Here is a 26,734-nt window from a genome sequence, read left to right as displayed (position 1 = left end):
TATACAATTGTAGTCAGGACCCACCACAGACATCCTGGGAGATTTCACTGGAATTTTCATAATAATAAACAGTTATCCAATGTCTGATTCTTGAAATTTTTATTTGGTCCCCCTTGAATATTTAGTACTAGGCCAGTACTGCAAAATTGAGTATTACGTATTGGTCAGTAGATGCATGAGCAGGTATTAGAATAAAACAGGGAAGCAAAACACACCAAAAAAGTATGTACCCGTGCTGCTCAATTATCGGTTAAAGCCCAAATAAACAAGCTTTGACCGTTTAAATGTGCAGATTCATCATTGCTTTGGTGTTTCCGGCTTCCCATGAGCAACTCTACAGCAGTGTTTCTCAACCCTGTTCCTAGAGGTACCCCAGCACTACACATCTTTGAACCCATACAAACACATCTACATCAACTCATCAGTTCAGTAGTAGAAACTTACAAAGAGACCTAGATGAATCCTAAAGTAAATGGGTCAGATAATGGAGACATTCAAAATGTGTACTAGTGGGGTGCTTCCAGGAACAGGGTTTTGAAACTCTAAACCAGAGGTTTTCAACTTTGCTCATGGAGACCCACTATCCTGCAAAATTTATTTCCATACCTGACTAAGTTTTCAGTGATCTTTAGAACCCAATTTAACTGGATCAAAATAGTGGTTCTCCAGGAGCAGGGCTGAATACCTGCTAGATTAGAAGCTTCTAGGTTGGACTCTAAAGTATAAATTGGAGGACTGCGGAAACATTGTCATTTGATTTGTGACTCTTCTTACAACAGAAACAATAAACACTCAGAAATGGCCTTTAGGTAATCAAAACAAATCTACACATCCAAAAAATTTCACTCGACACTCTAGGAATCAAAGAAAGTCACATGAGATCTAAACCAAATCAAGAAAGTCAAGAAAGGTCATACAAGCTAAAATCCCCCCTCCCCCAAAACAAGAGTAATATCAAAAGGCGAAATCAAACAATAACATAGCAACGTTGAACAAAATACACCAAACAAAAAAGCAAAACAAAAAGAACAAAACCAAATAAACCAATGACAGACTGGGTGGAACACCATGAACAGAAGAATGATTTAATCGCTTGTCGATGAGAACACAAAGCAGTTGGTAGATGAGGAGAGGGCGGAAGGGTGAGAGGAGGGGTAGGAGACACACACCAGGGGTTCATCCATTGCCCTGTTGAGTCTGGCCACAGAGTAGGCCCTAATGTCCCTGTGATAGGTCCTGCCAACCTCGCTCAGCCTGCCCTCACTCCGGAACCTGCGTTGGGGATGGTGATGGTGCGGATGATAGTGGTAATGGTGGTACGACTCCCGCATGCTCCTTGTCTCCGGAATGGCATCCAGAAAGTCCTCCTCCACGCTGCACTGCCGGGTTAGTGTCCTTTTTCTGCCGGCAGCCAGAGCACGTCTCTCCACAGGTCCCTCGCTGTGGATCACCCGCATGTTGGGGCCAGAACCCACCCTCAGTGGGCTGCCCCCCATGTACGAGTGGTAGCTTCCGCGGTAGCCAAGCGAGCCCTCCTCCTCGCTTCCACAGTCCAGTCCACTGTCTGGGCTCTTGGTGGTCTGCCTGCTACTGCTGCTGCTCCAGCACGGCGGCCGCTCCTCTATGGAGCTGTAGCGTGGAGAGGAGCGCTGCCTCTGCAGCCTACGGATGCTCTTGCTTGGGGAGAGATGGTTTGGCTGCCGTGAGTCCTGGTGGTAGGGCCGTGGGGTCCTGCAAGGTGTGCCTGGACGGGCCTCCTCGAAACGCAGCCGCTGGCCCATGACCTCCACCCCGGTGTCCGGTTCCTCCTCTGCAACTTCCGGAATGCTGTGGAGCCGCTTGTGGGAACGCAAGGAGCGCTGTCGTACCACCTCCCGCTGCAGGTCCCAACTGTCCCGGTCCACCGCTAGGTCTTGTCTCCTGTAATATGCCTTTTAGAAGCCGGAGAGGGTGATGGACGAAGGAGGAGCCAAAGTTTCAGTTAGATTTGGACGTTTTTCAATTAGTTAAAATCGGGATTGTTTTTTGGCGGGTTTTGTTTGATGGTGTTAGAACAGGCAGAGAAGATAAAACATTGTGCAAATAGAGAACAAAATGGGAAAAGAAAGACAAAATAAAGACAGAATTAGTTATCGGAGGTCATGGTCGAATGTTGGGCATGCAGTCTCATTCCATGACGGACATGACATGCGACGGGAGGGAATCTGTAGAAGGAAAACGTCAGGAAATGCAAACCGTACAGAGAATGAGAACTGGAGAGTATCACATATGCAGGGCTTATTGAGACAATCCACTAACAAAGCACAGTCCAACGACAACAAAAACCAAACAAACAAACAGAAATAAAAAATACAAATGAGAACTCCGAACACTGAACATAAGAAATTATTAACAGGCAATCAAGGGATCAAGACTAAAAAAATCTACGAACTATACATGAAAAAAATAAACAAAATAAAACAAACAAAACAAAATGGAGATTCATCTGCCAAGCAACAAGTGAATTGTGTTCAAAAGTAGACCAGTAACCTGGAATGGAAATTAAAAAAAATATTAATAAAAATACAAATCTAATTATTTCAAATTATGTATGAAAATTGTAATTGTTGGTTTTAAATTTCTACATTGTGATACAGTGATAGCTAGGCCAATAGCAGTATTTGGGTTTTTTTTAGTTTTAGTGGTTTTCAGTTGTTTTTTTTAGTATTTAAGTTTAGCACTACTGCAAATATAGTTTTCGGTATCATACTAAATTGTAGCACAGATGTAAGTAGTTGGAGGCAAATCATACCAAAAAACAACAAAAAAACCAAACAAAAAATGTAGAATATACTGTAGCCTATATAAGGTGTTTTCATACCACAATCCCAATGGCTGCTCAGGTCTCCAAAAAAGATAACTCAAAACAAAAATGACAAAAACTGAAATATAATATACCATTTATTGCTTCATATATTCAATACATCATATATTTTGTGACCCTTTCTGTATAATACTTGTTCATAAATATATTTTGAAAGAAATCTTAACAGTATTAAACATTGTTCATGAAGAGACATATATCCACAAAATTGTAAAATTACACTGAGAAAAGTAAAACATAACAGAAGTGTAACCATGAGACAAACATAATCAAAAGTGAATAACTGTTTCATTTAAGCAGACTTCACTTAAATGAGATTCCCAAAATGCCCTTGGAATGATATGTGCATTTTCACCAGATCAAGTGGAAGCCAATTTGACACTTTAAACAGATTCAATGTATGTAATGCTTATACATAGAACACACAAAAAACCCTGTCTTTATTTAGTAATAATCACAAACACAAAAAACCATGGCGTTATATTTCATGAGGTAAACACTTCAGGCATAGCAAACAAATACACACTGTATATATCTGCACATATGTGATTGTCATATGCAATAAATCTAAGAATCTGCTAAATAATCCTGTCAATTCCAAGTAACAAGAGCCACTTCTACTATATAGAGTAATCCAGATGGAATTCTACCAGATACAGATGCATAGTGATGCAATACTTAAAACCGAATAAAAGAGTTTGCAACATCTGGAGAACGTAAAGCATATTCAGATAATTTTCTCATGCATTGCGTGTGCAGCCTCAGGTTAAGCCATTCAGATGCATCGAGCTTTGTATGACTGGACAGGCTTATACAAAGCTGGCTAAATGACTGGATGACGTCGAAGTTTGGTAGTGCAAAGCAACCCGCTTTTAGGACCCAGGAGAGACTGAGGATGGGGTGACCTGTTAAGATCCTGCCGTTCAAGCTTTGTGTACAACATCAGAGGTCTAACACCCCCTGTTTTAAATTCACCATCACAAAAACACAAAAAAAAACCCAGCGCTAGTCACATTCAGGACAATTCCACCGAGTTACTTTATAACAAAAAAAATACTCTTACCTCTAAAGACCACCTTAACTGAACTGCAGTTGGCCTTTCAAGCCTATTCTATAAGGTTGAAGTGCCAAACATCTAGTACCACCCCTTGGGAGGAGCCCTAGAGAACACGGCATACTCCATCCCCCTTCGTCTGTCCCAGCCTCTAGCCTGCGGCCCTGTGGCCCACGCCCAAGACAGACGGCGGCCGGAAGGGTGTCTGTTCCATACCTTTAATGTGTTGTGTGAGTTGATGCTGCGGCGGCGCCCTTCTTCCAGCTGCATCTCCGAGTACAGCTCCTCCTCATCCTCCTCCATGATGTCGGACAGATCGGAGCCCCGACTGCTCTCGGTGTAGTACTCCTCACTGTGGCTATAGTGATGATGCTGGAGGTACACACACGGAAATCTTCACAATTTAACACTCCAGGAAGAAATCTTCAAAATTTTACTTTGTTTGATCCTGGTTCCTAATTTTGCTTATCAGTATTTCACTCTTAAAAGTTTGGATGTATTGCTTTTTTTTTTTGGAATTGCGCTTGGAATGCACATTTATAAAGTACAAAGATCTATAAAGTACTAGTGTTGGAAAAGTTACATAACACGTATGTTCTCTCGTGTTCTGTCAGCTGGGCCAAAACTCCTTTAAAAAAAGTGTTCTTGTGCAGTACAAAGAGATTTCTGATTTCTTAGACTCACGTGTCTGCCCAGCTCAGAACCTCTGAGAAACTCGTCCACAGAAGCTCCTCTTCGCCGAGCGTGAGGGGAATCATACCCGTCCTCCTCCTCGTCTGAGTTTAATGAATGCAGAGCATTACCTCTCTCGCTAAATATGTTCCTCCTCTCCACCTGAAACAGAGCATGATATTCTGTCATGCTGCTTAAAAACGTTACAGCAACCATCTTGTTCATCAGCCTTCTCATTTAACCCAACAAAGCGGTGGACTCACCCTGCTGTTCGGGGCGCTCCGCTGCGCCGCCTGGCGGGCCATAGCACGAGCCACTGTGTTGGGAATGGGCACTCCCTGAGGTTGAGGCAAGATCCTCTGAGGGGAGGGTGAGCGCCGGCCCTCTACATGAGGGGGCTCCAGCGTGTGTCCCGGGTGCGAAGGGGGCGGTAGTGGTGACGGAGCCCGGGGATGCGAGTCCCAGGGCTGCCCCATTCGCCTGCCCATCTCAGGCTCTTTGGCATGGGGGTCTCTGGCACTTGGTAGGAGTTTGGGTTTAGACATGGGGTACGGAGAGGGCGAGGGATGGCCGTGGGGGTGCGAGGAGGGTGGATGAGGGTGGGTTGGTGGCACGGAGTGGGGCTGGACGTGCGGTTGTGGATGGGTTGGGGGGTAGGCTTGTGGGTAGGGAGGTGGGTGAGTCTGGGGGTGAGACTGGATGTGAGGGGGGTGTCCGTGGGAAACCAGGAGGTTGTGCGGAATGGCGGCCACGGGGGAGTCCTGAGACTCTCCTTGTGCTGATATTGTCCTCACGACAACCTCCCGCGCTTCCAGACACTGGATACGGTTCAGTTCCACCGTAACAAAATCTGCGGTTGGGTACATTATCTCTGCTATCTGAAAACAAACAAACAAAAGAAATACGAATAAACAATGGTGCCTTAGCAAGAACAAATAATGAGTGTTTTCTGCTAATATAGTCAGGCAGTTATTCAGATTTATACATGACTTGTCATTTTGATTTTATTTAATATTTTTACTAGCTCCATCATAAAAAACTAATCACATTTATTTTTAGCAACACATTCTGTGCTAATTAAAAACAAAAATATAAACACAAATATGAAATACGTTACGAAATAAATACATTATATGTATGTTTCTACTTTAAAAATAATTATAAATATGTAATACATATATAAATGTAAAACAAATATAAATTAATCTACCTAATGAAATAAATATTGAAAAAGAAAATAAAATGTTAAGTTTTATTTAAAATGTATTACAAATACACACAATGTATCACAAGAAAAAATTGCTTACAAGTACATACATGACATCCAATAATAAACAGCAGTGTATTTGCAATAACAGCTGGAAAACACACAGCTGTAGTTTGATTCTCGGACAGATATAAATTCATAAACACACTTTTGCTAGAAAACAGCAGCATATGGTGATTTGTTTATCATTTTAAGCAACTATTACTGTTGATATTTGTAAGAGCATAAGTAGTTCACACATTTTTGACAAATGTTAAACAGCTAGATGCTTAATGCATCATAGAACACCAAATGTTTAAGCTTGCCAGGCACAAAAGCATAGCACGAATATGACATTTCTGCCAACAAATTAAAAAATTCCTGGTCCTGGATAATCTAGACACCCTTATTGTTAAGATGTGCCTCTTTTAAACCTACTGGTACATTTGTATGTATGATACATAATTAACTGAACATTTTTGTATCACAAAAAGAGGTCAATATTATTTCCAAATATATTTTAGTCAGATTATCCAAAATGACTTACATAAACCCCTGCATTATATAACACAGGGAAACATTGGCCATGCAATGACACAAGCTATCACCTGATGGTGCCAGTGAGCAGAATAAAAACCAAAACGTGAACTAGCATAGCATTTAACCTCCAAGGTGATCTTAGACCTTTCATTGGCTTTATTAGCAGGGCCCACTGCTTATTGCAAATAAGTAGCTGTTATGCACAAACAGCATGATGATAGTAAGAATAAGCAACATCACTTCACCTTTTGACCTTTAGTGCAGACTATGTATCCGATTACATTGGCTCCATTGGAGGTGCCGGTTGGAGTGAGAGGAGGCGGCTTCCAACGGATCTGCAAGACTCCTGGTGTCTGTCCCATCTGAACCTGCACATCCTGAGGAGGTAAAGGAGGACCTGAAACAAAAAAAGAGTTGCTTTGTGAGTTTGATATACCTTATCATGATTTAAACAAATCCGTCTAGGTCTGCTGTTGTGTTTGTATGAGGGCCGTGGCATGCATTCTGTTTTCAGAAACACGTGCACGCTTGAAATGCATGAAAATATGATGCATGTGTAATGGGCATGTAAATGTGCGTGTGTGTGCGCGTGCGCTTTACCGCCGTAAGGGACCCCAGCTGGGCATAGACTACCACAGTATATTTGCTTATGTCAGCACTCTGAATTTACGTGGGCTGATTCGTCTTAATCATACCGAGTGTTTTATGTGGCTGCCAACAATGGACCGCACCATCTCAGAACCAAAAACACACAATGCTCTTATTATTTCAGCTGTTTTGCATAATAGTACTAAGCATAATAATACTATTCACCTCATCTCTCGTTTGGTTTTAATTCAAAACATTTAATCTTGTTATAATCAGATACTATAAATTACACAGCAGTTTTTTCAGATTAATTCAAATCAGTAACTTCAAAACAAAACGAATCATAAGACTCGTTTTGGAAATCAGGGAACACTGTGGTCATGCTTCTTTTTGATTTGCTAAGTCAGCTGCTTGTGAATTTAACTATTTGCTTAAAACACCTGGCTTACCAAATTTGCTCATGAATCTGGCTACTCTGGTCACACTGTATGTTTCCCTTACAAAAAACTGCTCATAAGAGTAATTTGCTCATGAATCTGGCTACTCTGGTCACACTGTAGGTTGTATAAATGGATCAACAGCCATGTATTTCTGGCTGCAATATGCTGTACGTTTTTGATTTGCTGAAGAATACTGGTTTATAAAAATCATAAAATTCATCATCATTCTTGTTTCAAAGACCATGACAACCAGACTTATCCTACAAACAGATGCTATGGCCATCTTTGACTATCTTCACCAAACTCTGGCACAGAGTATCCTGATCTTCAAGGAGCTGGACGGATATTGTGGACAAAAGATATCATTCACCACAATCTGACTCGTTGGTTCATCTGATCAGAGGAGAACTGGCCCCTCAACTAAACATGGTTTCTCCAAAGATGTTTTCTCCCTTTTGGCTTGCTTAGTTGGGTACACTATTTGGCAATATTATTGACCTGACTTCACAGACTCTACTGAATGAGAACTAAACTGAGGTGATTGACGATAACACAGTTTTCTCCAGAGCTCCTTTAAAGAGGAATTAAACTCATTCCATAACTGATGGACTTTACACAGCTATTGAACCAAACTAAATCTACAATGAACTGGTTGCAACTGAATACAACAGAACTGAATTTGCACCGTTGTCATGTTTATCACCACAAAGCGGCTTTAAAACAATGTCAACTTGCAATTTGCAATGTATCAAGAGCTGCAAAAAATGGCTACTTTACAGCTCAATAGAAAGACATTACTCACCATTGTTGAACATGGACAAGTGTGAAAAAGGTTTGAGATCTAGTTATCAATTTAAGTTCTCACACACAAAGCTATTATTAAAAACAACAACTTTTAACCTGCGTTTAATTGCGTTTGAAAGATGCCACCACATGTCTTGTATTACTTAAACGCTAATTAAAACATATTGTAAACTGTTTCCTAATGACAAGCACTCAGTACAACAATCAATTAAGACATGCCATCCTGATGTCAAAAAGCAGGCAGGCCTGTCACACGTTTGAACTCGATGGATCACACTAATCCACACTGATCACTTCTCTCCCCAGCACATGAAAGATCATTGGGGGGAGCTCTTAATCAATGGCCACCCCTCACTGATCAGAGTCCAAGGGCCGCTCGGGGTGCTGATCAGTCCAGAGACGTCAGGGGCAAGACTGAGTGTCTGTGGAAAGACAGTGGAGCTAAAAGTAGATCATGTAATTTGTGAAGTTGATCCAGAGGAACTGGATCAATGCTCTGTAATTGAAAACAGCTCAAAGGCTGTCTTTATCTGATCAGGCCTTCATTTGGGGCCAGTACTGCACGGCTAAACGCCTGGGTGTCACGTAATAAAAGCCTACACTGTTAGTCCGCAGGGAAGCCCGCTGATGGGCTTACATTGCCCTGTACGTATAACACAGTCTGTAGGAGGGGAACACAATGTGAGCTAGACTAGACTGAGGGTTCATTTATCTCAAGATGTCAAGATGTCCTGAGGCATGCACTCCACTGTGCTGGAAATTCGATAATCTGCAAGCAGGGCCGTTCCATCATGAGTAGCCTTCCCTTAATTAACGTCCTATATCAATTAAAAGTATCAAGTATCCCAAAAAAAAGGCATTGTGGGAGAAAAGAAAATTTGATTAACACTTTAAAAGCATACTGTGTGCACAAAGCCATGGACGTTCCAAATGGCACCTCAACCCCGCGCTTTGACTGTCAGGTAGATCAGGTGCGATTGGCCATTTCCACAATGATTTTGATAGGAAAGGATGACAAATACGAAAAGTCAGTGTGCAAAGACCTGTAATCTGTAAGACCGCAAGTGCACATAAAGTGTTCCATTTGGGACAAAGCCGTAGAATAATGCTGTGTGTAGACACAGCTGACTTCTTTGGTATTCACCATAAGAATGATGGAAAGCATCTTATGTATTGGTGTCATGCTTATTTAATGAAGATACAGTACCATTCAAAAATCTGGGGTCAGCACTATTGTTATTGGTAGTTTATTCATATTTTTATTCATCAATGATCCATTAAACTTATCCAAAGTGACATATATTTATAATAGTTTCACTACATGAAGTATCAAACTAATGATGTGTGATTTTTGAGTTATTTTAAGCATCTCTGGGTCGTTCAATGCACCAAACAAAACATTGGGGTTAATTAGCATTAATCTAATAGACCCTATTAAATAAATAGCAATAAAAACTGCGACCGTTAATGATCACAGGCTCTGCTGAGAGCCACGGCACGGCAGGAGACAGCCGTACTAATGCTGACGGCCTTTCATTTCCTCCCTGGACAATGGCTGTCACGCTCAGGATTGGAGGGAAGAACGAGCTGGCACTGAAAGCATCCTCATACGCACGTCTGCTCTGCTTCTTGGCATCGCAATGAGAGAGTATATGTCTATGAGTGTGTGTGCCGGTGTGAAATAATGTGGGAGACAGTAAAAAACGAGCAAGCGAGGACTCCCTCAGAAGCAGAATACCGGGCATCCCCCTCCACCCTCCCCTTTCTCGCATCCTCTCTGATTCTTCCTCTTTTCATCTTCAGTCGCTCCACTTCCCTACTGCGGCAAACGCTCGTCCCATTTCCATTCATCACGCATTCATTCATTTCCTCCGCTCTCATTCGTCTGCGCTCCAAAGCAAGGCATCTTCCGGGTCCGCTGGGAACAGTGTTGAGAGATGAAGAAAAGCAAAACGCGAGTCGGATGATCAACATCTCAGGTAGACGTCTGCGTAATAGGAGTTATGTGAAAACCAGAGCCGACAGCTCTTCGTTTATAAGCTAACGTGCCATAGGCTTATTTTAATGAAGGCAGCTTGTGCTTGTCTACAGTCTCTCAAGGGTAGGAAGCTCATTATGAAGCACTAAACTTTCAGTCTCCTCCTTTAGCATGGTGAACTGATGAACAGGAACTGCATTGCAAACATCAAGGTTACATGCTAAATGTTAACTGGCACTAGGAATTCCCCCACAAAAAAAAAAACGACAACTTGTGTGATAGACAGTAACAAGGAAGAAACATCTTCAAAATATTTGGATGAGAATTATAATTGGACAAGGATTATGATTGCTGGTCTCTTAGGAGTTGGTAGATACAAAGACAGACATGTTCCCTTGAAGTCCATTTTTTTTCAGATTCTCCTCTGGGTAGAGATATATTCATAATTGGCCCTTAAAAGTTAAAAAAAAGTTCAACCTTTCTTGATGTGGGTGGTATTTGGGGCTTAATTACATCCATAAAAAGAATACCAATGCATGTTTTATAATTTTAAAGCATAAGCTTTATTAGGCTTTCTATCTGATTTAGTCTCTGTAATTACCAAAATATGAAATTAATATTTTATTTAGGTATGGCACAACATTTTGCTCATTTTGAGGTACCAGCAATTATAATTCTTGAGATATCATGCCCTAAAAACATGGTGTCACTGTCATTTTTTTTGGCTTGGAAATAATTATGGGACTAAAAAAATATTTAAAATCCACAAAAAACTAGTCCATGGATTAATTACACAGCAACCACAAAACTCCTAGCAAAAACTATTCAGAAAACTCTAGCAACCACACTACAGTGTGCTAACAACCATTTAGAAGCAGAACATTTTTACAACCACACAGCAACGGCCTACACACAGCATCCTGGCATGGTTTTGCAAAGTTCTTGAGAAATGTGTAATGTATAAATGCAGGTATTCTCATGGGTAATTCAGGACGAGAGTTCCAAAAGGGGCTTAGTAATATTAGTAAAGGAGTGATAACTAGTGCTGACAATTTAACATGCCAATTTTGTGCTATAATTTAGAAAGAAAAAGTATGTGTTGTTAAAATCATTATATTATGATTATAAAAAAAACTGTAATAATGTAAAAAAATCATAATTTACAATGATAGGTTTCAATATGAATATTTTAATATGTTTTAAAATCTAACTTATTTATGTGATGGCAACAATGAGTTTTATATATATACAGAAATATACATATACAGAGGCGTGCGAAAGTTTAGGAACCCATTGCAGAATCTGTAAAAAATAATAACAAAACAAGAGAGATCATACAAAATGCATGCTTTTGTTATTTAGTACGGTCCTGAATAATATATTTTACATAAAAGGATATTTACTTATAGTTTACAAGAAAATTAAATTAAATTATTAAAATAACCCCCTTCAAAAGTTTGGAAACCCTTGGTTTTTAATACTGTGTGTGGTTTAGTGAACTACAACAGTTTTTTTGTTTTGTGATGGTTGTTCATAAGTTGTTTGTACTGAAACTGAGCACCGTTCTTCAGAAAAATCCTTCAGGTTCTGCAGATTCCTCAGTTTGATGCATTAATAGATGGAGGTGAAAACTTTTTGAATTTGAATATCAAGGTAAATTGTACAAGGCTAAAGGTCATATTATCCAAGTAATCACACAGAATTAGGAACCAAGGTTTCCCAAAATGTTAATATTTCAATATTTTCAGCAGGGACAATATGCAAACATCTTATGTAAAATATTTGACTCAGGACAGTATTAAATGCATTTCTATGATCTCTCTTACTTTGCTATAAATATTCACATTTTCACACATCCTGCAAGGGATTCCCAAACTTTAACATGCTGTTGTATTTGATAATTAGTATCAATCATGAACCCTGACTTCTGCAATAAATTCTGTAATAAGAAATATTCCTACCACTGGAGCAATTCAGTCTTGAAGTACCATCTTGTTTTTGCAAGAACGCATGTCGAGCTATGACACAACAAAATATTATGCAATTAATCAGATGGAATTCTGAATTGACCGACAGCCCTACAGATAACCAGATCTCAAATCACTGTAATAAGAAATTGAGCAGAGTGTGCGTTCAGCGTTGACCCACCGGCTGGCTGTGTGCAGAACTCTACTGAGACCTCCTTCTTCTCCCTCTGTTCGAGGGGAAGCTGCCAGGGCATCTGATGGGGCCGGGCCACCACCCGTATCTTATACACCGTCATGGGCTTCAGGTTGTAGAAGTGGTATTTGTACCCTCCGGGTTTCACAACATCATACTCCACCTCATTCAGGAAGATCATGTGGCTGTAGTTGCTGTTGCTTGGCATCCAGGTGAGCTCAGCCGATGCTTGCGTGATGTTCTCCACCCGAAGGTAATAGGGCGCCACCACCACATCTTTCCCCACCAGCAGTGTGCAGCGCAGCGGATCGGAGAGCCCCCGCTCTGTCACGCTCTGGATGGAGATGCGGTGCGTACAGGAGGCCAGATTCAGCTTCTCGATCAATGACTTGGTGCGGCCGCCGAAGGGCACGCTCATGCGTACCTCCTGATCCACCAGCACATTGTAGCCGCTGATGGGCGTCCACCCGGGCAGCACCACCGGAGGGTCCCAGCTTATGATCACGCTCTTGGCCAGCTGCTTGATCAAGGTAATGCGGCGGGGGTAAGGCACGATGTCTTCTCCGATCTCGTCGATGTTCACGTCCAGCGTGCCTGTGCCATTGCTGCAAGGTCCCAGGAAGTCCATGCCCAGCCCCATGCTCATGCCCAAGCTGCTCACCCCACTGCTGCTGCTGGTGCCCGTCCCGGTGCCCGAGCCCAGGGCGTCCAGCTTCTCTGAGAGCAGCGTGCTGAGTGTACTCACAGCACTGCTGGGCATGGAGGCGGGGCTGTGGTTGAGGTAGGACGGTTCCTTGATCCGGTCCAAGAGAGGAACCGACGGGAGCTCCTCATCCTGGACAAAGTCCACAAAGTTGGAGGGAACGAGACCCTGCTGTCCGTCCAACAACTCACCTGGAGAACAGAAAAGGGTACAGTGTTACAATATTATGATTTTACTGTATTTTTTATTAAATAAATGTGGTCTTCTTGAGCATAAGAAACTGCTTTCAAAAATTATAATTCCAAAAAAAAAATCTGACTGATGGCACAATGTTGAAGCTCTAAAGTAGTCATATAATGTGACATACCCTCATAGAATCCGTCCTCATCCATAGTCCCATAAACATACAGGTACTTCCCAGCCACAAGGGGGAGCTCTGCTTCAGGATGCTCATTGGGGCCATCGTAAGGGTTATAACTGCAGGGAGGACATGCTGAATTCAGTTCATGAACTTCATTAATATTAATATTAAACCCTACATTAAATAGAATTTTCTGGATTATATATATATATATATATATATATATATATATATATATATATATATATATATATATAATTATTTTATTATGATTAAATTATTATAAATTATTATTAAATTAATAAAAATTATTTTTTAAATTTTGAGATATATACACACACACACATATATATATATATATATATATATATATATATATATATATATATATAATTATTTAGATTTTTAAATAAAAAGTTTAAATTGGTTATTACACATGTTTTACCTGGTTTACCAAGTTTACATGATTTTACAATAAACTGAACAGACTGTATATTATTTTGCAATTGCAACCATCTCATGCTAACAAATATTGTATGATTTTTTCGTGCCATAATCATATCTAAATGCTTAGTGTCTACTTTTAAATGAACATATTAAAATTGAAAAAAAATATTATCTGATTATGTAATCCTTATGAAAGTGAGGTACAGTCTTTCCTGTATCTGAAGGCTTAATGTCTACTTTTAAAAGAACAAATTCTAATCTGAAAATGAATATTATCTAATTATGTAATCCGTATGAAACTAAAGCGAGGTACTGTCTTTCCCGTATCTGAGCTCATTATACGCAGTCACCTGCAGTGTTGGGGAAAGTTACTTTTAAAAATAAAGCATTATAATATTGTGTTATTCCCTAAAAAAGTATCTAATAATGTTACCCCATTATGGAAAGTAATTACTTCACTAGTTACTTGAAAAAGTACATTTTTTAAATTACATTTTACTATGTAATCCACATTACTTGTTAGGTGTTACCCCCAACACAGGCCGCCTGCGCACAAACAGCACAAATCTAATTAATTACTTCTTGCAAGTAACTTTTGCAACACTGGCAAGGGGAACATGCTTAAAAGCATCGGGAGGAGTTGAGAAAAGCAATGTTCATTTCCAGCGAATTTAGTAAAACCTTAATTCAACTTTAATAGACATTTAAACAACTTTACTCAATTAACTGGACGACGAAACTTTGGGAGATTATGTTTTCAATGTCTGTTCTTTAAAATTACCCCCCAAAAAAAGAAAAATACAATTTTCCAAATTATAGTATATTCAGATGAAATGTTGCGACTTCCGAACAAATGTTTATCTTCTGTGCTTTTTAGAGTCAAAATTCGTGTCTGTGGTACGTAACTGACAATGTGCACAGATGTTGTTGATATGCTGAGCTTGTACTTAACTCTTTCTTATTTCTTAAAGGCAGAACCGATACTGTGACTAATGCTATTCTACACCTAATCATTACAGCTAATGGCATGATATAACAAATCATTATAGCTAATGGCATGCTATAACCTATTATTACAGCAAATGTCCTTTTGTAACACACTGTAACGTGTTACAACAGCTGTAGTGGATCCACTCACTTGTAGCGGGCAACACACAGTCGTACTTTGCCTGTGTATCTGGACTTAGACCTTGGGGACGAGCCGAGCTCTTTGTCCATCTAAAGGTATGAAGAAAAGCAGATAGATGAGTTAATGGTCAGCTTTGCTGGCTTCCAGTATTGTCGTTGTGAAGCTGAACGCTAAGCCTCACCAGCACAGGGAGCTTTGTTCAAACAGATTCTTTTGGCATAGCTGACTCAAATCTGTTTAGCTTTTTGTAGTATGAACGGCAAACAAACCACATGAGACGCAACGCTACATCTGATTTTTTTCTGCAGTCTAATTGGTCAGATGGGATTTCCAAATAGCCACTTTTCATGATACAGTATGTGTCTTTTGAAATTTTGCTGTGACATTTCCTGAAGTGGGTCATATTTAATCAAACGACAAATTGACACTGTGCACACTCAGACCTGAAAGACTCAATGACAAATCAGTGGGCTACAAAACTGAATGAATGTTTTTCAAGTTTTGAATTTTAATAAATGTTTGGGAAAAAATTCAGTCTGAAATAACTGAAAGCAAAGTCCAGTGTGCAACCTGATAATGTGGGCGATTAAGCCAATAACACCAGCAGAGCACAGTCTGAGCAGACAGATTGGACTATTCACACCCACACACTCTCTCACACACACACACAACCTGTCAATGTATACTGTAATTATTCTCATAATGGCCAAATCGCTGTGGTACATGACACACTATTTTAATTCACTTTGCTCTGCTCTTACAATCTGGAATATATATAGGTTAGAAAAATATTCTATTCTATTCTATTCTATTCTATTCTATTCTGTTGAAAAATGTAAAAATCTTTTAGTTTTAGTTCAGTCTCATGCTGTTAAAAATAATCTTTCAACTTTGTAATAATTGCATGTAAAATTTTTTTACAAATACTTAAAATATAAGTGAACATTTATCACAAGACTTTTTTCAAAGACTTTTTTCCAGAGTGATTAACATTGTAATTATAGCACAGTTTTTAATGTTTTAAGTTTTTCTTGAGTTATTTCTGAAGGGCATGGTGCAAAAAGGAGTGCCTGCAACCCCTTCAGCCTATGAACAATAGAGCATGCCTCAAATACATTATAAATTACATTTAGATAAAACACACACATATATATCTGTACTAGATTTATCTCAGTAACTCATCGCAGCCTGTGAAATGATTACCACACAATAAATGTTATTAAATATAAAAAATATGTGTAGTAACACATTTAAGTTTGTAACATGCACAAAGAAACTTAATCAACATTAAGTACATTAACACATCAACTGGCTTGCAAGCTCTGACCTCCCCTTCAGATAAAGATAAAGCCTCTTAAATAAAGTTTTGTAGATTTTGTATTATATTTTGTTTCGTAGAACTTTAGTTTTTTTTATATATATTTAATTTTTGCTTCAAAATATTAAACAGATTGTACAAATTGTAAATGGCTGACATTAAAGATGTCATAAAATAAGAAATCAAAATTATCCTAAATAACATATAAAAGCTCATTTTACTTTAAGCATCCTGTAAGTTTCAGAACCCAAAACATTCTTGTTAGTCCAAAAACAGCTTATATTGAAGCCAATCTGCCAATACGACAGTTTGTGGCATGTTCTACTTTACAGTTTTATCTTGTGGCTAAACACCACCTCTACAGCAGAAGATCAACGCCCGCCCACTGATTTGCACACGTAGTGTAAATAACAAGAGAAGCAAGAAGAGAAGTTCTAAGCAGAAACCAAACTATAAAGATGGCTTCGAATGAAGTTCCAAACTGTGTCAGTAAGAACTTTTCCTTTGTTCACTTTATTTTACCATGGATTTGTTTATAATCAAGGCACAGTGCGATTTTCAAAAAGACTGCTTTGTCGACTGTATTAGCTCCAACGGTAACGTCACACCACACAAGTGTGAGTAACTGTTTTGTCTTACATGAAGTATTTCTCCATCTATGAAGGCTGCCAAACATACACAACTATTAGCCAATCCGAGCCTATGACTTCTAAATTCGTTTTTTTGATGCAAAAATCTTGATGTGGACCTCTGAGAACAATACAAAATAATAAAAAAGGGCAGTTCATGGCCCCTTTAAAGGTAAAACGAGCTAACGCTGGTTTGTTTGTCATACTCACAGCAGTAGCGATGACGGGCCGTACCTCTGAGAGGAAGGCCCGCCGTGGGCTGGAGGGTGTGCTGCGTGACAGGAACGTGGGTTTGACAGACAGGAGCTCTACTTTCTCCCCCTCAGTCATCTGCAGAGGCCGAATGAGCTCTGAGATCTTACTCATGGAATCCTCATTACCTTTACACACACACACACACACACACACACACACACAAAAGGTGACTGATTACTTCATTACTGTGTATGGTCCTATACTCCTCCCACCATCTCAGCACATCATACCTGCTGTTGATCTTATCAGTCTTCAGATTTTTCAGCATTAGACATTGTTTCATAGTGCCTTATGAGGAGGGTAAAGGATGAAGGATGGTAAACTAAAGGTGAGCAAAATATGAGTGAACTATAATCAATCAATACCTTATAAAAGAATTTGGACAGGAAATAAACCAGTCTTTTTCCCTAGGCTTTTTGTTGAGTTATTTTTTTTTTCATTTAAATTTTTCTAAATTCAGTTTAAATTAATCTGCATTAATCAAAAAGCATGTCTAATTAGTTAACATCACGAGGCATGTACAACTTGAAAAATCACAAAATCCTGGCTTAGGGCCATATGAAATATTTTATTTTTCCCTCACCATATGTTTTTGTACTGTACACAGCAATTATGTGCTGTGTATGGTATTTACATTTTTTTCTGGTTATCAAATGAAGACATGGTACATTAATTTTAATATTGAAAACTGATTAAACTTTTTTTTGGTGAAGAAAGGGTTTGATTTACTAGGCTATTAACAATAAAACATGGGAAAAAATTGTTTTGTGATTATTCCCTAAAAATTCCCTAATTTTATTATAAACAAAGACACACAGAGCATGCAGGTTTCATGTTTAAATAGTAGGTAAAACTTTCCAACAAGGTGTCATTTGTCAACATTAAAGTTTCCTTATTAGAGATTTAAAAAAAAAAAAAAAAAAGTAAATGAAAACATCCTGCAAAGTTTTAAATCTGAAAGCGCACCATGTGTAAAGTTATGGCCTTTTAAAAGTCGACTCTGAATAACTGAAACGAGTCCTTTTTAAAACAAAGCCATTTCATGTTGATGTATGTTGCAGCGGCAGACCTGGGAAAACTTTTGGACTGGTAAAAGCTCACAAGCACTGCTTTAAATGAAATCGACCAATCACCGCGGATTAGCATTATGCAAAGGAGGGGTTTAGAAAAATGAATCGTTAAACACATTGTTTGAAACACATTGAAGAAATAAGCCAAAATACATGTATATTGTAAAAAAATTAACGTTTTTTTGACCTTGAATGCATGTCAGCCTGTTGTCGGGGACTCAACAACTTTTCGTTGTTGACTTTTAATTAATTACCAACATAGTATTGCTTTATCCTCATTTGTTTATCTGTAGGTCAGTGACTTGAATTGTAATTTTAAAAATATTAAAAAAAAATTTGTTTTGAAGAACCCAAACACCCAGAGGCTTATAGGTTAACTTGACGTTATATATATATATATATATATATATATATATATATATATATATATATATATATATATATATATATATATATATATATATATATATATACACACACACACACACACGATTTAAGATCTAGGATGACTTGGGATTGTGAGGTCATTTTTGATTTTCTAGTCAGAATGGATAAAATGGTAAAACAACAAATATGGTTTTCCATCACCACATAATGAAAAGAAACCATACCATGTCGCAATGTAACACTGTTAAATATTTAAGAAGGTGTCAAGACATGACCTTCTTCAATATGCATGCTATACCTTTCCCGGAGGGGGCAGTGAGGCCGTTGAGGAGCTGGGACAGGGTGAGGGGTTTGGTGGGTGAGCCGGGCGAGTCGCCCCCTGTCAGCTGACTGCTGCTCAGGATGTCTAACTTCCCAGCCTGCAACCTGAACTTCTCCAACTCTTTCGACAGCAGGTTAAACTGCTCACTCTGCGTCCGGCATTTTTCCTCCAGTTCTCTCACTTTAGCCTGGAAAGAAAAAGAGGGAAGGAAAGAAAGGAAAAGAGAAAGTCTAGCATTAAAAAAAACACGTCTAAACCATTTGGGCTGGTCTGTGATAAAAGCATTGACATTTAAAACTGGTAACAGCTTTATTAACATCTACACTTCACATTAACTGACCGATGAATTCTAATGAATAGAGCCTGCCAACTCTACCAACTGTGAATGTTGCAAACAACCTACAACACTACAAAAAATGCCTTCATCTAAAAGGAGGTTTTTCCTACCAAAAATCGCATTGTGTTCTTAGTGCGAAGGAAACTTCTCAGCTTCAGACACCAACAGAATCAAACAAAGACAGGAGTCAATCTATGTTCAGCTGTTATTGTACATCAAATCTCTGTTTTGATCATGATGTTAGCGATGAGAAGTACTATTAAATGGAGGAGGGTACCACGCATGCCAAAATAACAGTAAAAGCTGATGATAATTTGACGAAACTCACATGTATACTTGTACATCAATACTACAAACCACATTTGAGGATCATGTGAGTTTGCAACACAAAATTGTAACTTGACCTGTTATACTTACAGTCTCGTGTAACGTGTTTATGCATAGTTACAAATTCACATAAATGACTAAATATGGCTGTTTAGGCAAGGAAATTAAAGGAAGGTGGTGAAAGGAAGACATGTCCCGTTCTGCAATCCATCAGTCATGTTTGTTCTTACTGATCTGATTTGCAAACGCACATATCCATGAGGCGCTAATAGGATTTAGCACAAGGCAGCACCCATGCATCGCAACACAGTAGGAGCAGAAAGGATCAGGCAGTGAATGAGAAACTTTATAACTGAGTAAAGAGACCGAACTGACTTTTGCAACACTTTCCTTTGTACTGTTTATAAATATGCACTCAACTACAGAGGCTGCTCTCAGCTTCATTCATCTCCTGTGTTTAGCTCCTTTCCTCGCAAAAAAAAAAAAAAAAAAAACTCCAAAGAGACAACAGAATGCTTTCAAACTAACAAAAAAATTAATTATAAAATTAAAATAGCAGTCAAAGACATTTTACTCTTTGTTTATTGAAGGCAGAGGTAATTCACTGACAACTTTTGTCTTTGTTTTTCATTAGATACATTTCTATTGAGATGGCAACATGGCAAAAATAATACAACTAAAATAAGTAACAAGCAATTAATTGTAATATGTAAATATATATTTTTATATTTAAAGGTTTTTATGTTTATTTATTTTTATTTAGATATTTTATTTACGTTCTAAATTATACTTATTATTATGAATTAAATAAATATGAGCTTATCCTAAAACTAATTATCAATTTTGTTTTAATAAATTTAATAAAATGCATATATTGTTACAATTACATTAAAATAATGATAACGTTATAGACATAGAATGCGTATAAATAGAAAGATTTTCCATTTCCTTTTAGTTTAATATAATTTACACCGACAATTAAATGAAAATAATTTAAATTAAATTAATGTTTTTTGATAATGTTCGTGATGTTGTAACATTATCAAAGGTTATATTTAAAATAATAAAAGCGCAATAAAAGCAGTCGTTTGAATTTAAAGACAAGCAAAATGCGACCTGTTTTACTTTGAACATTTATAAAACATGAATAACTTTTGCCAGGTATGTATAAAATGACTATGAAGACTGATGGTTAGTACTAAAAAGTTTCAATAATTTGATCTATGGCGATATAGATCAAAGATATTGATTAAATGTTTACAGATCAATCATGGATGAGCGGTACAATAATTGACAGGACAGCTAAACGAGGTGACAGGAACTACCCCCAATGAATCACACGGGGAGGAGAGGCAGAACTTTGAGGAGAAATAACTCGAAAATACCTGCATGCTGTCCAAGTGATTCTGTATATGCAAAAAAAAAAGACCAGTAACAAAGTGACAAGAGATGTAAGGAACCAAACAAATCACAGTTGCACACATGAGCATTTCTTCAGTTTCAGAAGTCACAGAGACCCAACATGAGTACAGACGCCCACCCCACTTCCCCTTAACTGCCCATTAATGCCAGCAATGAATGAAAAGGAGAAGGTACATAAATCATAAAATAGATGTACATTAGCTTAAAATGCTCAACAAGGATATTTACACAAGAACTTTTAGTTATTTATTTAATAAACTCAAAATGTCAAAATGGTGTAAGCTAGGACGTGACTCATATGGTAGCCAGATTTTTGGCTAATATGAGAAAAATATACGATGACGCATGTGGAATGTGCTGTACTATTACGGTCAGCCAAGATATGATTTAAAATGCATGCTTATATGCACACTCACGTACGCATGCACTGACATCCATGAGTAGACATTATTACTCACCTCTAACAGATGGACGGCACCTTCATGTTCCTTCTTAGCCTCAACCTGAGCCTATAAACAACACAAAAATAATATACAACAGCATTAACATCAATTCAGTCGCGGCACACTTATTAAAAGTCACAGCTAAAAATATTCCTACACGTTCCTTGCGTATAAGCGCTCTATTCTCAAGTTCGGTTGAATAGGTTTTAGGCAACAAGGACTGCAGTGCATTGTAGGGTCATTCATTGTGACTCTCAGCAGCTGTGGAAAACAGCATTCAGTTCCACATGAATAGAGGAACATCTGTTTGAGCGCCATCCTCTGCAGCATCGCAACATGAGAAAACGTTTCAGAACTGTGCACGGAGATTCACCTTCAGAACAACAAAAGTGGGTTCTCGATGTCTTGACTTCTTCTGATGAGCGTGTGTGTGTGTGTGTGTGTCATTTCTTCTGTTTATTCTGCTCTGTAATTGCAGTGCTCCATTCAATAAAGACAGACAATAACTCAAACGTTTCAGTGAGTGACAATGTTCACGCGTTCTGGAGAAAATGTCAGATTTGATCACCTGCTCTGCCGTTTCATTAGAGAGTCATTTACTCTGAGTGGCGAGACAGCGGCACTTTTCTCTCCATTCCAACGAGAAACGAGAGGACAATTTCAGAGAGTTACCTAAAATTGCTGAAACAGTTTTTCATTAAACATCTCTCTTCATTAATAGCACTTTGACAGCTGAATTTTATTACTGGGAGTTTCGTCAATTCCCAGATTTTTTTCTGTCAGAGTTTTTTTTTTTTTACTATATGAAAGTCACATTAAAACTGTATTAGACACTTTTTATGTCTTTATCAATAATATTTTCACAATGTAAAGATTTTGTATTGTCCTAAAGCTAGACTTTCTGTCTTTAATTATAAAAAAACTGATCATAAAAATAATAATAATTCGATTTTAATATAAATTTCAAACTAAGAATATCATTTCAATATTTCTGTATTTTCTTTTTCAACTATTTCAAACAATCAACAATTTTGGCCCTATTAAGGTTTTGTCAAATTGTGCAAAAAGTAGGAAAATATTATTTATTGTTTTATATTATTTGGCATACATATCATGTCATTTTAATAGTCATGTAAATGCAAAAATAATATAATAAAATAAATTGAAATAAATGAAAACTGACATAGCCCCTAGCCCCTTGTACCAACCCGAAACCATGTAAAACATCTAGCATAAATTCAGGTTTGTTATAGACCAAGAGCTTTAAGTATGAAACAAGGTCTTCTACACTCTGGCCTGTGCATGAGCTCCATCCTAAGGTTTGGTGTGGTTGGAAACCCTGATCTCTCACCTTCTGCAGAAGGTCAATCTCCTGCTGCTTGGCACTGAGGACGGCCAAGGCTTGTTCATGCTCTAATTCTAGCTGCTGCCTCCTCTCTGCAGCCTCTCGCATATGCTGAGGAAGAGAGAAGAGAGAGCAAGAGGTGAGAGGAAACTCAACAAACGATGAACACAGACAGAATGAGAGCAACCATCAGTCAGGGACAGTTCATCCAAAATAAAAAACTCAGTTGTCATTTACTCACTCTCATGATCACTTGCTTTCTTGAGAAGAACACAAAAGGAGATGTCCAAGCTGTTTTTTTTTTTTACATGCAATTAAAGCGGATGGGGTTTAGGGACAGCTTTGGTAACCGTTGACTGTCATTGTAAAATAGCAGCTTGGACATGATGTTATATAATTAGTTTTGTGTTGCACGCAAGAATGTCAAAGTATGGGTTTGGGACGGGATGAGTAAATGATAACAAATACTTATTTTTAGGTGAAATAATTCCTTTAAAATCATTTTAGGTCACACTGAAACCCTTTTAGCTGCGGTTGAAGTCCCTGCACTGATCTATAGACCCTCTTTTTATATCAGCTTATAAAAGATCATCAGTCTTCAGAAGCACCAGAGACAAAAATCCCTTCTAATCCTCAAATATCTGATGTAAACGCTAAGACTTCTTTCTCACCTGACCAAGTCGACTTAGAATTAGGGGCTGTTCAAACAGAACGAATTGCCCTGCGCTGCTTTTTCATTGTTTTTCTATGTAAACATGCACTTGACCACTGCTCTGATGTATTGTCCAGCAAGTGACACAGCCATCTAAAACCTAAAAGAAGTGAAACTATTTAAAACATTTCTCTAGGTGTTGTATTTTTTTTTTTGTTCCCCTGCCCCCGTAAAAGTAAAAGCGCATTCTGTGTGAACGGCCCCTTACTGTGTTAACACCTTCATAATACAGACACTTATTTGTCCTTTAATGAGCTAAAATGTTTTTTTTTAAAGGGACAGTACATCCAAAAATGATTCTATAAAGTCATTTGAAAGCCACATGCTGATTATGCTTTTCAGTGAAAAATCAGAACTGTATTTCATTTTTAAAAGGAATCAAATCGAGACTGTAAGATATATTACAGCGCATTTATTGGAGTAGACAAAAACTTAAAAAAAAAAAATGATTACCTTTATACAGTAATTATACAGTCACTGTAAAGACTAAGTTTATCCCTCACAACCTTGTGTTCAATTTAATATTCCATCTGTTCATCAAACAAAGTTATTGAATGACTTTAGGACACTTGGAATATAGATATAGTCACTCTAAACTGTTGTTGCATGGTTCTGAACTGCATCTTCCACAGGAAAAATAACAGCATATGGTTTTGAAATGACATGAAGGTGAGTAAATAATGATAGAATCTTCATTTTTGGGTGAACTACCCCTTTAAGCACTGAAAACAACAGCAAAATGTTGTTGTAAATCAAGTTTGTGTCATTTGCTTCACCCCTTCAGGTAAAGCAAAAACAGAAGTGAAGCATCATGTCAATCAGCCAGACTAAGCACAGCCACGGAGCTTCGCATGATCAATAAAGGGCTTAAGGGTCACGGCTCTGTACATGAAAGGGTGTGTGCAAACAACACAGCATGTTCAATCAGCGCCGATTACTGCCCAACAACATCCCCAGAAGCTCTTCTGACCTGTTAAAAGTACACAGTGACAAAACCTAGCAATTTTCTTTCCATTTGTGACAGGTGAGGTTACAGGGGATAAAGGGAAAAGAGGGATTTTTCCATGCTGCTATGAGTGCAGGGAAGAGGAAGGTTAGAATAATCTAACCTTCAGAGGACAAATAAACCGTACTGTGTGTGAAATATGTTATCTGATCTACTTACGTATTTATCAATACTTAAGTACTTATTTATTAAATAGCTTATTCATTTTAACATATATACATATTGTACCAATTTTTTTTTACTCATTCATTCAGTCATTCATTTATTTGTGATCATTTTTTTATTTAATCGTGATATTTATTCACTTTTTTTTGAACTAAGGTTCCTCAATATTATGTTTTAGTTTTATATTTAGTGGAAAATGTTCTGTCATCCAATCATAATTGCAAAATCAACCCCTTCGAGACATAATAATCACGCTGTTACAGTTAATTTTGCAATTCATCTGCGTACAAACTATTTTAATCAAGAGCGATATCAACATATTTCACACTTCGTACATTCAGCAAAACTTTCGCCTCATAACTGAAATTTAAAAAAAAAGTCAGCATAATTTTAAGATTGTTAACAGCACGTATATCTCACATTCAGAAGAAGAGCCAAATTAGTTTATTTTGTGAGGGGAGGGTGTAATTGTGCATAACTGTTGTGTCATGCACAAACGCATTCAGCAGTGCCTCAGCCGGCCGACCATTCAGATCACATACAGCATCCAGACCAGCTGTTAGTACTCAGTCAAAAGGTCCACATTCAGTTAGTGCTGGCTTCTGTAAAGTCTTTAGAGATACCTGATGAATGAAAAATATGGAGGGAGGCAGGGAGAGGGGAGGGGCAGGAGAGGGTTAGACGTTAGGGGAGGGGTAGGGCGCTCCAGGACTCCTAGTCGATCACAGATCCACACTTTGAGGGTGTACGACAGCTCTAAAACCATAAAAGAGTACAAGGGGAGTAAAAGAGGTGAAAACACAGATGAAAGTGGAGGTCATGATATAAATCGTTACACATTGCCGGCTGGATTTCCTGAGACATCTCTCATGAGCTTGGATACTGATACAGTTCACGCTAAGATAAATGACTATAACAGTTTCACGCTGCCACCAGACATTTTGACTCTGTCAGCATGCATGAAAGATAATCAGGCCATCAGTCAAGAAAATGTCCAGTTTGTAATTTACACTGTATTTTTTTTTTTTTAACTCCAAATTGATCAAAAACTTTTTTATTTTAGATTGGAATGACTTGGTATGACTTGAATATCACAAAATATAACATATCACCCAAGAATATAAAAACAAACAATTTTTTTTTTTTTTTTAATGAAAATGAAGCCTATTTCATGGCCATAAAAAGTTGTGGCATTAGTTTTAAGACTATTATGCACATATTAAATTCTTATTACAGTAAAAAAGGTCATTTTCAATACTGCAATTATTTAGTTTCTTATTATTAACGAAAAATGTACACATCACTGTATGAAAGTATTTGTGGTAAAGCTGTCATTTATATTCATAAACATACAGACAGATGATATAGAAAGACAAACAGACAACAGACAGATAGATAGATGATATAGATAGACCGAAAAATTACAAAAAATGTATACATCACTTTATAAAAGTATTTGTTGTAAAGCTATAATTTATATTCATTGACAGACAGCCAAATAGATAGATACACAGATATACAGATATACAGAAAGACAGAAAGACAGAAAGACAGACAGACAGACAGACAGACAGACAGACAGATAGATAGATAGATAGATAGATAGATAGATAGATAGATAGATAGATAGATAGATAGATAGAAAGATAGATAGATAGATAGATAGATAGATAGATAGATAGATAGATAGATAGATAGATAGATAGGCAGGCTTACAGGAGAAAACTCTGAGCTGTTATCTTGCAAAAGGGAAGTTTCAATCATTGGGTGCCAAGAACTGCTTTTACTTCAACGATAGGTTAGAATTTTGTGTATTTTTTTAACTAAAGAGCAGATAATAAGAGAAAGATAATGAGCGATAAAGATTTATTTTCAAGAGTGCCAATATTAGTGGAAGGTACTATAGATGTAGGTATTACTGCAAAACTTTTTGTAACGGTAATGAAAACTTACAACGCAAACTGAAGAACCATAGAAGAAAATGTTCGAACATAGGCTTCATTTTCTTTTT

General features: G+C 37.9%; 1 protein-coding gene across 33 annotated transcripts in view; it reads right to left on the bottom strand.

The window, feature by feature from the left end:
• LOC122350471 (RIMS-binding protein 2-like) overlaps positions 1-26,734 on the bottom strand; it is a 104,042-nt gene that overhangs the window by 14,014 nt on the left and 63,294 nt on the right. For 13 of the 33 annotated variants that reach the window (XR_006251602.1, XR_006251603.1, XM_043246969.1 and 10 more), the window contains exons 6-20: positions 22,847-22,951; positions 21,511-21,561; positions 21,016-21,036; positions 19,414-19,455; positions 18,943-19,153; positions 17,143-17,312; positions 14,995-15,074; positions 13,416-13,525; positions 12,334-13,239; positions 12,147-12,203; positions 6,621-6,772; positions 4,853-5,467; positions 4,602-4,751; positions 4,134-4,289; positions 1,170-1,931 (exon numbers count right to left, since the gene is read on the bottom strand). Coding sequence is in view for 31 of the 33 variants with exons in the window: in XM_043246969.1 (XP_043102904.1) it covers positions 1,170-1,931; positions 4,134-4,289; positions 4,602-4,751; positions 4,853-5,467; positions 6,621-6,772; positions 12,147-12,203; positions 12,334-13,239; positions 13,416-13,525; positions 14,995-15,074; positions 17,143-17,312; positions 18,943-19,153; positions 19,414-19,455; positions 21,016-21,036; positions 21,511-21,561; positions 22,847-22,951 (3,588 nt within the window). In the remaining 2 variants the exon portion in view is untranslated. Of the gene's footprint in view, positions 1-1,169; positions 1,932-4,133; positions 4,290-4,601; positions 4,752-4,852; positions 5,468-6,620; positions 6,773-12,146; positions 12,204-12,333; positions 13,240-13,415; positions 13,526-14,994; positions 15,075-17,142; positions 17,313-18,942; positions 19,154-19,413; positions 19,456-21,015; positions 21,037-21,510; positions 21,562-22,846; positions 22,952-25,346; positions 25,472-26,734 lie in introns of those variants that run through there. The other 20 variants (XM_043246978.1, XM_043246979.1, XM_043246980.1 and 17 more) reach the window with 14 other exon arrangements.

The sequence above is a fragment of the Puntigrus tetrazona genome, chromosome 8, assembly GCF_018831695.1.
Source record: "Puntigrus tetrazona isolate hp1 chromosome 8, ASM1883169v1, whole genome shotgun sequence".
In the NCBI taxonomy this organism is placed as follows: Eukaryota; Metazoa; Chordata; class Actinopteri; order Cypriniformes; family Cyprinidae; genus Puntigrus; species Puntigrus tetrazona.
This window is presented reverse-complemented; position numbering and strand designations above follow the sequence as displayed.